The sequence below is a fragment of the Macadamia integrifolia genome, chromosome 2, assembly GCF_013358625.1.
Source record: "Macadamia integrifolia cultivar HAES 741 chromosome 2, SCU_Mint_v3, whole genome shotgun sequence".
Lineage (NCBI taxonomy): Eukaryota > Viridiplantae > Streptophyta > Magnoliopsida > Proteales > Proteaceae > Macadamia > Macadamia integrifolia.
This window is the reverse complement of record NC_056558.1, coordinates 43,488,947-43,502,313: the sequence shown is the minus strand read 5'-3', so window position 1 is coordinate 43,502,313 and position 13,367 is coordinate 43,488,947. Positions and strand designations below refer to the sequence as shown.

Below are 13,367 nucleotides of genomic sequence, written 5' to 3'. Positions count from 1 at the left end.
GGGGGGGTTTGCAATGCTATTGGTATTGGTATCTTTTCTGTATTGGTAGATATCAATATGAATTGGTCGTATCAAGTTGTACTGTTTCTATGTAAAATTTCCTACTCGTGTAGAAATGCCCAATTGTCCATGATTAGTTTACGGATCGAATTATATGTCATGCAAATGAAGTGGGACCACCATTCTGTCCTATCGAGGCACATGCACCAGTTCTCCCTGGATTAAATAGTGACGGAATACAAGACATCGTACACACATTATGGCATTCAAATGGTGCAATTCTCGTATGGAAAATTTTTCCTTAATTAATTACCTTGCATTTATGAAACAAAACAAAACAATATAGAGGTCTAGGTTTTAAAACTTCAGATCGATCTCAACTGATATCGATACAGATTGGATTCGTATTGGTTAGGATCGAACAGATTTACCATTTTTGTAAATTTAAAAAAAAAAAAAAAGGTGTTTTGGACCATTTTACTCTTATACCTTATCAGTGGATTGGTATCAGGGATCAATCTCGACTGATACTACTCTGATCATGGCAACTCTAACCGTTCCAATCAAATTTTTCAAACCTTGATATGGGTTGGAGACACTCCAAGTCCAGGTGAAAGGATGGATTCCCATTATCCAGTGGACCGCACCTAATCATATGTGACTAAATTTTGGAAATGACATTTTAAGGGTATTATACTCGACTAAACTCAGCATTTTCCTAATTAAATGGGTCTGCTACAGGGATTTTATTTCTCCAATCAGCAATATTCAAAGCCAACAAGTTTCCGATATATGTTATACATGTCTTTTTTCACATTCCTCCTATACTTTATTTAGGCTTACTTTAATTCTTGGATCTTTTACTCCTTCAATTTAAAATAAATCACTTCTCTACACTGGATCATCTTAAGCCCCCATTGCACAAGTTCATCTTCATTCTACCTTAAGGTACTATATGGTATATAAATTAGAAACTTATGAAACAACATTCATGCATTGACAATGAAATTTGATAAGGGCAAAGAGATTCACTGAACTAACCCATGGGAATAATGTCATACACTAAAGAAAAGCAAAGTCATTTCATGTGAGAAGAAGAAAGATAGACACAGAATTGCAACCAACCATATATATCCTGGCGGTTCAAAGAATCTTGTCCCTTTCATACAGAATTGGAAAAATAATGAAATAGACTTTTTTTTTTTTTTTTTTTTTTTCGTTTCAATCGTACATTTAGAGGGAAGCAAGGTCATTTCAAGTTTTAGGATAGTTGGATAAATTGGAAATTGGAATAATTATTTGTTAATACTCACAAAGGAAAGCCAAACATGTCCATTAAATACCTCTTTGGCTTAGAGGAGGTTGAGAGGGTTCTTCTATTTCTATTATATAGTATAAATCTATAACTCGCAGGTCATCCATCCTCAATCGTTCTGTTTCAATCTATGAATGAAACCACAAACCCAAATGGTAGTTAAGGTAAGTCCTCGATGAACTGAGCTAGCTGTATTCTTCCTTGAACTGATGAGCTGTATGAGTTCTACACACCACCTACCTCTGAAAACCAATCCAGTTCTAATTCTCTAAATCTAAATCTAAAACCATAGATAGGAATGATCAGATATGACCCAAAACAACTAACCAACGGAAGACGATAACCCAGATTGGGGGAAAAAAAAAAGAGGCTTACAATAATAAGGAAATTAAAGAGAAATACAAATCCCCATCAAGATTCAAGACTTCTAAGACCTCTAAGATTAGCAGATATGAAATGGGTTAAATCTTAATCCTCACATTTCACACTTAATGGGGACTCAATTTACTTGCTAAACTTCCATTGTTATTACCGTAAAGGAAAAAAATTTACAAATTTATACTCTCTTGTGTGTGGGTGAAGAATAGAATTACATCATTCTTATTCCTTCATCAACAAGCGTAGAACTCGATGAGCTCATCTAAAGACGCTGGTTGTGGCTCTGCATTCTCCAGCATCCAAAGCATGTGTTCGAACAATACCACTTCGCACCCGACGGTTATTGAATCCGACTCTTCCGATTTCTCCATAAGCTCACGGAATAGAGGGTGGTCAATGATATCGGACCTGATAAGGTACCGCCGGCGAGACTTTCCGACGTACACTGGGTGAAATCCTACCGGAACATTTCCTCCGGAGACGGCGACGGAGTCTTCATCGTCGGAAGGGTTAGCGGCGGCGATAGAGCTGCTGTTGCTACGCCCGAACTTGTTCATTGAATGCCATTTCTTTAACACCGACTTCAGCTTCGTTAGCTTACCTCCTTTCGCCATTTCTGATTGGGGGATTTGGGTTTTGCGGTTGTTTCGCAATTACAGATTCTCTAAACGAGAGAGAGGAAGACAGAGAAGTGCTCTACTGTAGAGGGAGAAAGAGAGAGAGACTTCAGATAGAGATGGGAGGAGACTCATACGAGGGGGTTTGGTTGGGGTTGAGAAAGAATGAAGATGGTTCGTATATAAAGAACAGAAAGGAAACGAGAAAAGTTATTTTATTTTGGAGGGAAGCTAGACTTGTGGGGTCCACTGTTGGATAACAGCGAGGACCCCTGTTGGCAAAACCTGCAGCGCTTTACTTTGAGCTTAAGAATTAAGATTGTTTTTTTTTCTTTGCCACTAAAATAGTTTCGAGATGGTCTTCGTTTCGACCATATTAACGAAAATGCCCTTATTGTGACCACATAATCAGATTTTTTGTTGATTTATTCCAACTTTTACCAAAAAAAGGGGAGAATAGAGGTGAAAACATCCTCTTTAGTGACGAAGCAGTGCAGTAAGCATTGGATGGTCGAGACGACCTCAGGACGTGTACCTAGATACTTTCGGCCATTCGATACTCACCGTGCGACCGCACTCCCTACAGAAAATAACCACTCAGAATAGAAAGGATCTGAGAGAAGGGTGTGGGGGTGGTGTTCTCTGCCTAGCGATAGGACCCTGCTTTAATTTGGAATCACTCATAATGTGTGTGAAAGTATCAATAGGAATAAAAAAAAATTATATTTAAAGGGCAGAATAATCATTTTACCTCCCATTAAAATTGATCATAGATATCACAATGTCATGCATGATTTTTTTTTCCTTTAGAGAGAAAACAATCAAAACGAAAGAGGTATGGGTAATTGAGACAGTTCTTTATCAATTTTGATGTTAAAAGAGTCATCTTCGATCCTTATTTTAAACCATTTCAAAATTAGAAATATGTTTTATTTAATAACAGGATGATTCCGTTCTTAAAGAATTTTGAGTCCTTAAATCTCAAACACTCAAATATAGGTGTTTCTTTGGCACATAACCCTTAGTTTTTCTTTATAATTTTTACTATGTATTAGTTATAACTATTTGCAAGCAAAAGAAAAGAAAAAAATTTATAACAATTATGTATGAGAGTGTTTGAAAGATACCTTTATGGGTGTATTTAGAATTTTACACATATTTTTAGTTTGTGTGGTCTCATTCCCATTCCCAAAAGTTCTTTTAAGATACGGATATAAAATTATTTATAACAATAAATTGAAAGTGACCTCACTATGTCATTATCAAAAGATGTCATTATTATCATGTTTTTCTTCTTTTTTTTTTTTAACACAAATGTAAAATGATATTATTACCTTCATTGAAAATAAAAATTATGCTATACTAAAACGGCAAAAAAGTAACGTACAAATTATTTGGACTTTTGAAGTGTGTCAATAAGAAAATCTCATTTAGCATTAATTACATATAAATAAGCAATTGTGCATCTTTAATAGGTCCTAATCATTCTGGTTCCCTTTTGGTATTTTGGTTATGGATATGTTAGAAACCCATCCTAGAACCATCCTGTCTCTTTAATAATCAATTTTAAAATCAGCTCTCAAAACCATTCCATTTAGTGACAAGATAAAACGGTTCTTGGTTTAGTGGGTTGGTTCTAACACGATTCCCAGCTCTGGCTGCCAATTGACACTCTTAACGATAGCCTTCTAAATGTCACTTGCATGAAACCACTTTACGCTTCAGAATTAACCAACTACTGATTTTCTAAGGTACAACACTCAAAATAGGGTATAAAAAGAGTAGATTCTCATAATTTTTTTTTCTACATAGGTTTTCCTTGACTTGGAAACCATACCAGTGAAAAAGACAGAGGGTTTCATTTAGTAGTAAGCCTACATTTTGTATGAGGGGAGAAAGTCTCATTATAGGCCCATGATTCATTATGAGAGAGGGCATGGGCAGAAGGAATTCCTTCTCCGACACAGTGGGATCTGTTATCCTTTTCTCATAGTCGAAAGTTAGATTTATGTAATATGAGGGAGTTTTTCTTCACCCACAATGAAAAGAGAACATCTTAACCAATAGGATCTGTCCCTCTTATTGAAATGAAAAAGGGTGTTTTGGACCTTAGACAATAGGGACGGTAATTAATGATGATATTCACTATTTTAACAGTCTCACCTTAGAGGATGAGATTCTCTTCAGTGTCCATGAAAGAAAACTTTCATATAACACTATGTGACTTCTAATTGTGGCAAAAGTTTTCTTTCACCAATGGAAATGGAACAATTCCCTCACTATTGATGGTCTGACCCCATCATCATCACAAACTCTCACCTCCTATTATTTGGATCAATACCCAATAGTACCTTGATGACCATGCAATGGGACTCTTATCTCATCACAAATTCTCACTTCCGATTATCTAGGGCTCATGATTAAAGAATTCTATATTCACCATGGGTGAATGGAAACTTAGTCCTTTTAAGTGTATATTGATCAAATTGGCAAGGGTTTTTGTGACAATTTTTTTAAAATCATCTTTTTTTATATGGACAAAATTTGGCTGATGTCCGGGTTGTAGCTAAGTACATCTGCTGGCAGCCAATGAAATGAAAACTAAGAGGGCGTATTTTGAAAATACTAAAACCTATGAGAGTATTTATAAATCCATGGAGAAAAGTAAATTATTCCATTTTATTGACTTTCAGTAGGGGTTGGGCAGCAGCCAATTTTTTTTTCTTTTTATACCAATAGCCAACTTTTATTGGTGTCTATTTTCTGCATTCCTTCTATTCTAGACCATTGTTAGTTAAAACGTGTTTTAAACGCGGTTGCATTTTTTTCCCGTTTAAAACGCATTTTCCCGTATGCTATTATACAATACAGAAAAAAAAAAAAAAAAAAAAAAAAAAAAACAGAAAATAGGAATTTTATTAAAAACTATCCGTTTTTAAAATGCATTTTCCAGTTTAAACAAGTTTTAAATAGCTGTTTTGAACGCATATCCGTTTTTTAAGGGTAAAATATGAATTTTATTAAAAATATATATATATTAGTAAAAGTGAAGAGTGAAGACAATATGGTACTTGGTTTTTGGTTTTTAACTTTCATACTATCTATGGGGGAAAAATCTCATATTCTTATAGCCCATTGAGTAAGGAAAAATTAAAGCTAGCAACATCTCATTTTCTTGTAGCCCATTGGGCTATTTTGTCTTGAGACTCCCAGAGCTTTTGGAATATTAGATGCATGTATATAGGTAATAATCTCTCAAATTGTATGAGTATACTACCCTTTTTTTTAAAACTACACGTTTAATACTCATATTGTTCGTTTTCGTCCTTTTTCCGTTCCCTATTTTTTTGACCATTTTTTTTACCATACCGTTCATCGTTTTTATCTGTTTAAAACCATCACCATATGTTTCTATTTTTTTGCCATTCCCGTTTTAACTAACAGTGTTCTGGAAAAAGTTTGGTCAACCCACACATAGTGGTACTTGTGGGTGACATACCTAGTGATATTATGTGATGTGGCAATTTCGAACTTGTTTTCCAAATAAAAATTTAGATTTTTTTTTTTCGGTGTGTGTAAACAATTTAAATTGTTTGAATATTAAGGACTAGTCTCGATTGACTATGTCAGATTTCATACTCAAAATCAATACATAGGAGCTTATATAATTTCAGCATTTGACCTTATTTTTGTGTAGTTCAAAGATACTCTCTTAAATCTCATAGATCAAAAATGTTCACAACATTTTCAAAAGAAAAAGGGGAAATTCCTTGTCATGAAGTATTGAAAAGTGTAAACAAGGCCCTTAATTGCATATGGAAAGATGGTGAAGGAAGAATCACCCAAAACAAAGCCTTTAAAGTGTCAACAAAAAAAAAAAAACAAATGGAAAACGTTTTTCACCACCTAATATGAATAGAAAATCTTTTCATTACCATATTCCCACCTTTTATTGTACGTGGTCGAAAGTACCCCTCTCCTGTCCAAACCAATATTCAATTACGTCGATCATGAGATTCTTTCGTCAATGTAAATGAAAGGAAACTCATCAAAAAAAGAAAAACCTACAAAGTAATAAGCACCAAAGTCAAGGGCGCCCCCCCAATCAATTTTGTTTTACCTACTGTTTCTAGGTTCGAAACAGCCTAAGATTACTTACTAATATTCTCCCTTGTTTCATGTTTTAAGTTATGAACCCAAACACAAGTAGTTTAATATCGTGTAATATTGTTCAATGCCAAAATGAACCAAAAAAAAAAGGTGGGGGCAGAGGGGGAATTGAAAATGACAAAATGTGAAACGATAATTCTCCCAAACAACCAATGTTCTCAAAACTGTTATCTAGTTGACACTCTTTCTTGGATTTATATGAGTTTCTTAAGAAATTAGGAAACTAATAAGTAAAATAAAAGAGCTGACTTTTCCACACTAGCCAACAGTGTTAACTACTTTTGTTTTTTTAATCAATTAGTTTATTCTTTCTACCAAAAATATATATATATATATATATATTAATAATTAGTTTATTCTATAATAATTCTTCAGCCTAAGATTAATATTTTAACAATTCTGGTTCTAGAAAGATTCTTCAAAGGCTAACTAATTATTTTCATCAATTTCAAATTCCATCCATACGTTTGAGTGGTTATGGTTAATTTATTAAAGATTTTGGATTGTGTTGCGATAATTTTAAATTGAGACAATACCATAACCCATTGATAATTTTAAAAATAAGAGAACCTAATATGGTAGTGAACAAAAAATATTCTCAATTTAAAAATGCATTTTCTTATATATTTGAAACAATTTCATACTATTAGAATAGGAAAAAAAGAAAGAAAAGAAAAACATTTCATACAATATAAAGTGTTTAAAAAAATGTATTTTTCTTCTAAATATAACACAAATTTAAAACTGTAAATCGCATTTGATCATAGAGGTGTAAACTATAATCTCAAATCCATCCCTTGAATCCTTGTCTAAGAACTCACTTACAATTCTTGAAAAATATTTCATGGTGAATTTATCGTAATTGTCGATCAGGATTCTAGAACGTATTGTGAAACCTGATTTTTCTCTATTTTCTCATTTTAGAATGATTCTAGACCAAATTCATTAATGTCGGCGTTTTGTTCTCCTAAATTTTTGGTAACTGCATTTTGTTCTCCTAAATTGAAGGCACCTAATCATTAAAATAATACTCTATGGAACCAAGAAAATTAAATGAGTCTTATCATAATTCATAAAAGAATGTGCAGTATCAATCTTAAATTAAATCAAGTGATGATCACTATTCAAAATGAAGTGGGACGAAGAGATTGTCTATTTAATTAATGATTTTGCAGCAAAAGACAAATGAAGGTTAGTGGTTCTCAAGATTCTATCACGTCCTGATCTAATCATTTGGGTTCAATTTTTATTAAACCCACTTACTCTTAATTGAGAAGACAAATTAAACTGTGTTGGCCAAAATCAATTGACCTATATTTGTTTTGGAAGGTAATGCTTTTCGATTCTCTTTCAGAAACACAATCCAATCAAGTTATCAAACAGACACCTTATAATATAAATGTTTGACTCTCTCTCTCTCTCTCTCTCTCTCTCTCTCTCATGCATGAGTTGAACTGCCGAAGCATGTTCTTGAGGAAATCAGGTTCAATAGAGGTCAGTAGTGTAAGACAATAAAGGTTTTGAGCCATGTGCTTAGGCATATCATGGTATCACTAGAAGGATCATTGTCAGGTCATGAGGCTAATTCTCCTACCAACAGAGAAAGGGATAGTCTCATGCTTTGTTTATATACAAACAATTTTTCCGATTTTTCCGATCTCAGAAAAATCTTTCACATGTGGATGGTTTGATATATCCATGTAAATAATATGTATACATACAAAAGAATTTTGTGTTACAATCACTAAAAAAGACAACTCCATTTACATAGTAAAAAAAAAAATGTCATGTAACAATTTAGTTGGAGCTCAAATTTTGCGAATATGTTATCCTCCATTCTCACTATGTTTCCATTAGGAAAGTCTCAACTTTCCACCTAAGTGCATTTGTGTGAAAATAGTGTATAGTCGTTGCACTGGTGCAGTGAGCATCAGGTGGTTGGGAGCCCCTTGGGACGTATGCCCAGATGCTCTCAGTCATCCGATATTCACCGCACTTCACCGCTCACTATAGAGGATGTGGACTCAATGCATTTTCAAGTAACAATTATACATACAAGAAATAGGTGAAAAACCGAGTTTAACTCCTCCACTTGAAAATTATATGATTAAAAGTCTAATTTTCTTGAAAAGACACGGATAAAAGTGGAGGCAGCCTTGTAACTTAATTTTGTTCCTATGGAACTTTGGGTAGTCCACGAAATATTATTTCGGAGTTGGGATTCAATCTAAAACCTTAATGCATGAAGTAGAGAGAGTTCAATGGTATATTAAGACGCATCCATGATCCCAGATAATTGTTGATGTAGGATTATATATCTCTATAACTCTCAACAATCGGTCTGATCTGATCGATTTTGATCAGACTTACTCGGTCTACACCAATTTAAAGCCCCCATCATCTTTTACTGTATAGGTAATTGGGCCTCATGGGTGGGCATAGACACGTTTCTTTCCGATTGGTAAATCACTGGTCCGTAATTGGGCTCAAATAATCTTCCTACAATTTGGTTTAAATGGGTTAATTTACTAACTAGGCTATAAATGGTGTCCTTAAACACCATAAATTAAAAGGGTTATAATTAGGCTGAATGGGTTTAAGCGGTTTAATCAGTTATAGAAGTTCAGTTATCAATCCATCCTGATGGGGCGATCATTGGGCCACTACCTTGCACCGAAACACCCGACTATTAATCATTCAGTGCTTAAGCCCGACAGTTTTAATAATCAATTAGATAGGTATCAATTCAACCAATCATTTCAGGTAATCGGAACCACCGCTGTGGGGTTACTTTCAACACCCTTAACTCTAAAACTCCAAACATCTCATTAATTAACTTTTCAGGAGAAGCAGAGCAGAGCTCTGAGGTCGAAAGTGCTGAAACAGAGTGGTGGTGGTTGATAACAAATGAGTGTGACCATACATCGGACATGTTCCTCAACTTGCTCTGCCATATATGGCAGAATCAAATCTTGAAGATCGCATGTTTTGTCCATTTTAATTCAACCAAATTCGACTTTGGATCATGTTGGAGAAAAGATTTTGATTTAAGGAGCAGTACTCACACAAGAAACAGTTCACATGCCATATCTGCTAATAGAGCCCTCATAGTCGTATGAAAAAATTTGATCGACGGTCCTCTCATTTTCACCACAGAAAAAAAATAGATTTCTATTTATCTTTTTGTTTCATTAGTCATCTTTTACATATCAATGCAGGGGCAGGACTCAGGTGCGATAACTCTATACATAATTATACTTTCTTTCAGAACATTATTAGGAATTTAAAAACTTCTGGGTAGAGTCCGAGGAATTAGTTATTGGTATCGATATCAGTATCTATGATATCGATTTAGATCAGATCATATCATGTTCGTACACAACTTCCATTCTAAGGTTAGCACTCGATTATATCAACCCAAGTGTTAATTACACAACCTTGACTGACTATGGATTGGTTGACATTGAAACCATTTAGGTTGAAAGCCCTGCTAATAAAACCTAAAGCAATGAACCAGAGATCAGCCAATTTTACCTTTATTTTTCACAAAAAATAACTTGTTTTTATGATTTGACTCCTATTCCGATACTGATATCCGATCTAGATTGATCAAGTATTGATCTCAATCAATACCAATATGGACAATCTAATATCAATAGTTAGAACCATGGTAGAGCCCATTGATGCTCACTTTTTCTTGAGTGTACTCTACAATAAATCTGAAAACTGTTTATAAATTTTGGTTGGATTTGAAAATCGATGATAATAGTATTGAAAATTATAGAAGTGACATTTTGGTTGCTAGAAACTGATGAGAGAGATAGAGCACGGTTGAAGATATTGGTCTCATATGGGTCAATAGAGAGAGAGCACAGGATATAGTATCCGTATCATATCGGTTGTATCAATGATGCTGGTACCTTATATTTATACTTGACCGATACATTAACAATCCATATTGCAAACATAATGGTTCAAAAGTGATTTTTTTTTGGGAAAATTACTTGATTACCCACTTATGGGTTTCCCTTTACAAAATTATCCACCAAAGGTTTTAGTTAACAAAAATACCCAAAATTAGGTTTTCCTCTATAAAATTACCCACTTAAAGTTTAAGTTAACAAAAATACCCAAAATTGAGTTTGGGTTTACAAAACTACCCACACAAAGTTTCAATAATAAAAAAATACATGATTATATGTGGAAGATGAAGACTCACTATTTTGGGTAGATTTGTAAACCCAAACCTGATTTTGGGTATTTTTGTTAACCAAAACTTTTTGTGGGTAATTTTGTAAAGAAAAACCCAAAAGTGGGTAATCATGTAATTTTCCCTTTTTTTCCCCCCCAAAACCATCCTGTATGGCTCTATCAACCGATCCATATCAGTGTCTGGTGAATATCAATCCTGATCCTAATACCATGATTTAAATCAGAAAGAGAGAGAGAATCCCTTGAACATGGATTTGGTTCAATGGCAAGGAGTAGGGGTGAAACAATGTCAGGTTGGGCTGGGGTTCTTAAAACCCCAACCCAACCCTCTGTCCCCAAAACTCAACCCAGGTCCAACCAAACCTTGCCGGGTTCATGCTTAGGCCCAACCCTACAGGGCTCAAGGTTAGGCCGGACTGACCCTAGTTGGTCCTATATATATATATATATATATAATTTTTTACAAAATGTCAGAAATGTTACGTCTATACTTACCAAAGGGGTGGAGAGATCATAAAACTATAGCCATCCGTCAACTTAAGTATAAGATAGGCCTTTTCATCGGTTGGCATCACCACATCTCCCAGAAACTAGACAAGTCAAATTTTGACCCAATTCTTCATGATTGCTACTATAAAGTTCATACCAATACATGATTGCAGACACAAAGACAACCTACGTAAAAATAATAATAATAATTATTATTATTATTATTATTATTTGACCATTTGGTCATCTTAATTCAATAGATAAGACTTAAGAGTATGTGGCTTGTGTAACGCATGATGTAGATTAAAGTCATACAGACAACTTATTGAAGGCTTGTGTAACACATGATGTGGGCCTAAGGAAGGAGGACACTATTACTAAACACAACAATAAATCAGGTTAAAATCGTGCTGGGTTAGGTCAGGCCAGACTGGGCCTAAGTCTCAATCTAGGCCCAGACCAACCCTGGTGAAGGTTGGGTCAGGCTGGGCCGGATTGACCCTCATAACAAAGTCAAACAGGGTTCAGAGTTAAGACAGGTCAGGGCAGATTCCAACCGTCAAGACCAAAAATATACCCTAGTAAGAAGTGCCTCTAGAGGCGGCAACCCCGCGGGTAGAGTCTGAGACAATGTTTTTCACTTTTTCCCTAACCCACCACATCTGGAATGCTGGAATGCTGATATGCTGATATGCTGATATGGGGTCATTAACGACAGGAATCTCCCCCAAGATCCTATACTCCATCTGACCCATCTTCTTCACAGTAGGAAGCAAGAAAATCCTCAACTCGTAAATCAGAAGATGAATCGTCACCCAGTTTTCAAAAGTTGTTGCTTCACTGGAGACGACGCCCATTTCATTTTCAGTATTTTTTTTCTATTTTATCATCGAAGTGTTAAAGATCTTCATCAACTTGACTCGTTTTGAAGCACCATATTCCTGCGGAGGAGAATAAATGTTGTCAAAAATATATAACGTTGATAAAAAGGAAAATTAAATACTGGCTCAATTAATATAGTTAAAATCAGAAGCAGACTTGCTATAGAGGTGGTCTGGCTTTAAGAACCTTAGATCACGGATTTAGTTCACCATATTGGTGATGGAATCAGTCGCTGTCAATACCGATAAGTATCAGCTGCATTGGTATTGATGCAAGATCAAAAACATCGTTCATTAAAAAAAAAAAAAATCGCACATCCATTCCGTAACGGCAATTTGTATTGATGAAGTATTAGTATTGATCATGGCTGATACCGATACAAATTGGACGATATAGCCGATACTGTCACACCCCGTTCTCACTAAACCGGGCCAATGACCGGGTTAACGCCGGTTAACCCAAACTGCCAGAATCATCAGATACTGTATTCCACCACAACATACCCACAACTAATATAAGCTCATCAGATCAGCGGAAGACTAAGTTTTACCCTGTGAATAATCCCATAATACTTGATACCCGAATTGTGATACAATAAGTATATACATGTGGGCCCGAAGGCATGATAATTACACAATAAAAGTACAATTCATATATCAAGTATATAAAGGAAATCATCAAAATAATCAAAGTATACAGCTCAGCTCGACAACAAAGGCTAGAGCTCAGCTCGGCATCAAGGGTTGAGCCCAGCTCGGCATCACATGGTAGAGCTCAGCTCGGTCTCAAAAGTGGAGCTCAGCACGGCCTCAAAGGTGGAGCTCAGCTTGGCCTCAGAACTACTGTCCCGCAGCACAACTCTCGCACGAGCAGTCAGTGCCGTGCTCTAACTCCTTAGGGGTCCACCAGTCCTCTTCAGGAAACTAGACTGTGGGACCCACCCCATGCTCCTCAGATGTATGACCTGCAAAATCATCTAAAAATGAGTGTACACGTAGGATGAGCTCACTAGCTCAGTAAGTGGTAAGATGGATCACACAGCAGTCCACACATCAAAACACATCATATGCACTACATGCTATGCAATACATTTTAAATCACATCCACCTAAGCAACATTACTAAGTCATTGGTTTTAGTGCTACTACAGCCACAGTGCGCGTATACTCCGGGTACGAGCCATGAACTCCCTCCCGCGATACGCCCATAGGGCTGTCGGAGAAGGCCCACCATGAGTACTCGGAAAAGTAAAGACAATGCCGTCCACCGGCTCTCAACAGAAATATAAATGACTGAAAATAAAGG

At 35.6% G+C, this 13,367-nt stretch overlaps 1 protein-coding gene and 1 long non-coding RNA gene across 3 annotated transcripts in view; both read right to left on the bottom strand.

The window, feature by feature from the left end:
- Nucleotides 1-1,726: 1,726 nt before the first annotated feature.
- LOC122072013 (auxin-responsive protein SAUR78-like) lies at nt 1,727-2,469 on the bottom strand. The gene has a single exon (XM_042636516.1). It carries the CDS (start codon nt 2,305-2,307, stop codon nt 1,927-1,929), a length of 381 nt encoding a protein of 126 aa, XP_042492450.1. The 5' UTR covers nt 2,308-2,469; the 3' UTR covers nt 1,727-1,926.
- Nucleotides 2,470-11,407: 8,938 nt separating this feature from the next.
- Nucleotides 11,408-13,367, bottom strand: part of LOC122058092 — a 7,347-nt gene continuing 5,387 nt past the window's right edge. Inside the window, exons 4-5 of one of the 2 annotated variants that reach the window (XR_006133674.1) lie at nt 12,250-12,318; nt 11,408-12,122 (exon numbers count right to left, since the gene is read on the bottom strand). This is a non-coding gene — a long non-coding RNA (uncharacterized LOC122058092). The remainder of the gene's footprint in view (nt 12,123-12,249; nt 12,319-13,367) is intronic. The other variant, XR_006133673.1, reaches the window with a different exon arrangement.

Excerpts from the sequence above, each read along its gene's own strand:
- LOC122072013 (XM_042636516.1), bottom strand. The coding sequence starts at position 2,307 with ATGGCGAAAGGAGGTAAGCTAACGAAGCTGAAGTCGGTGTTAAAGAAA.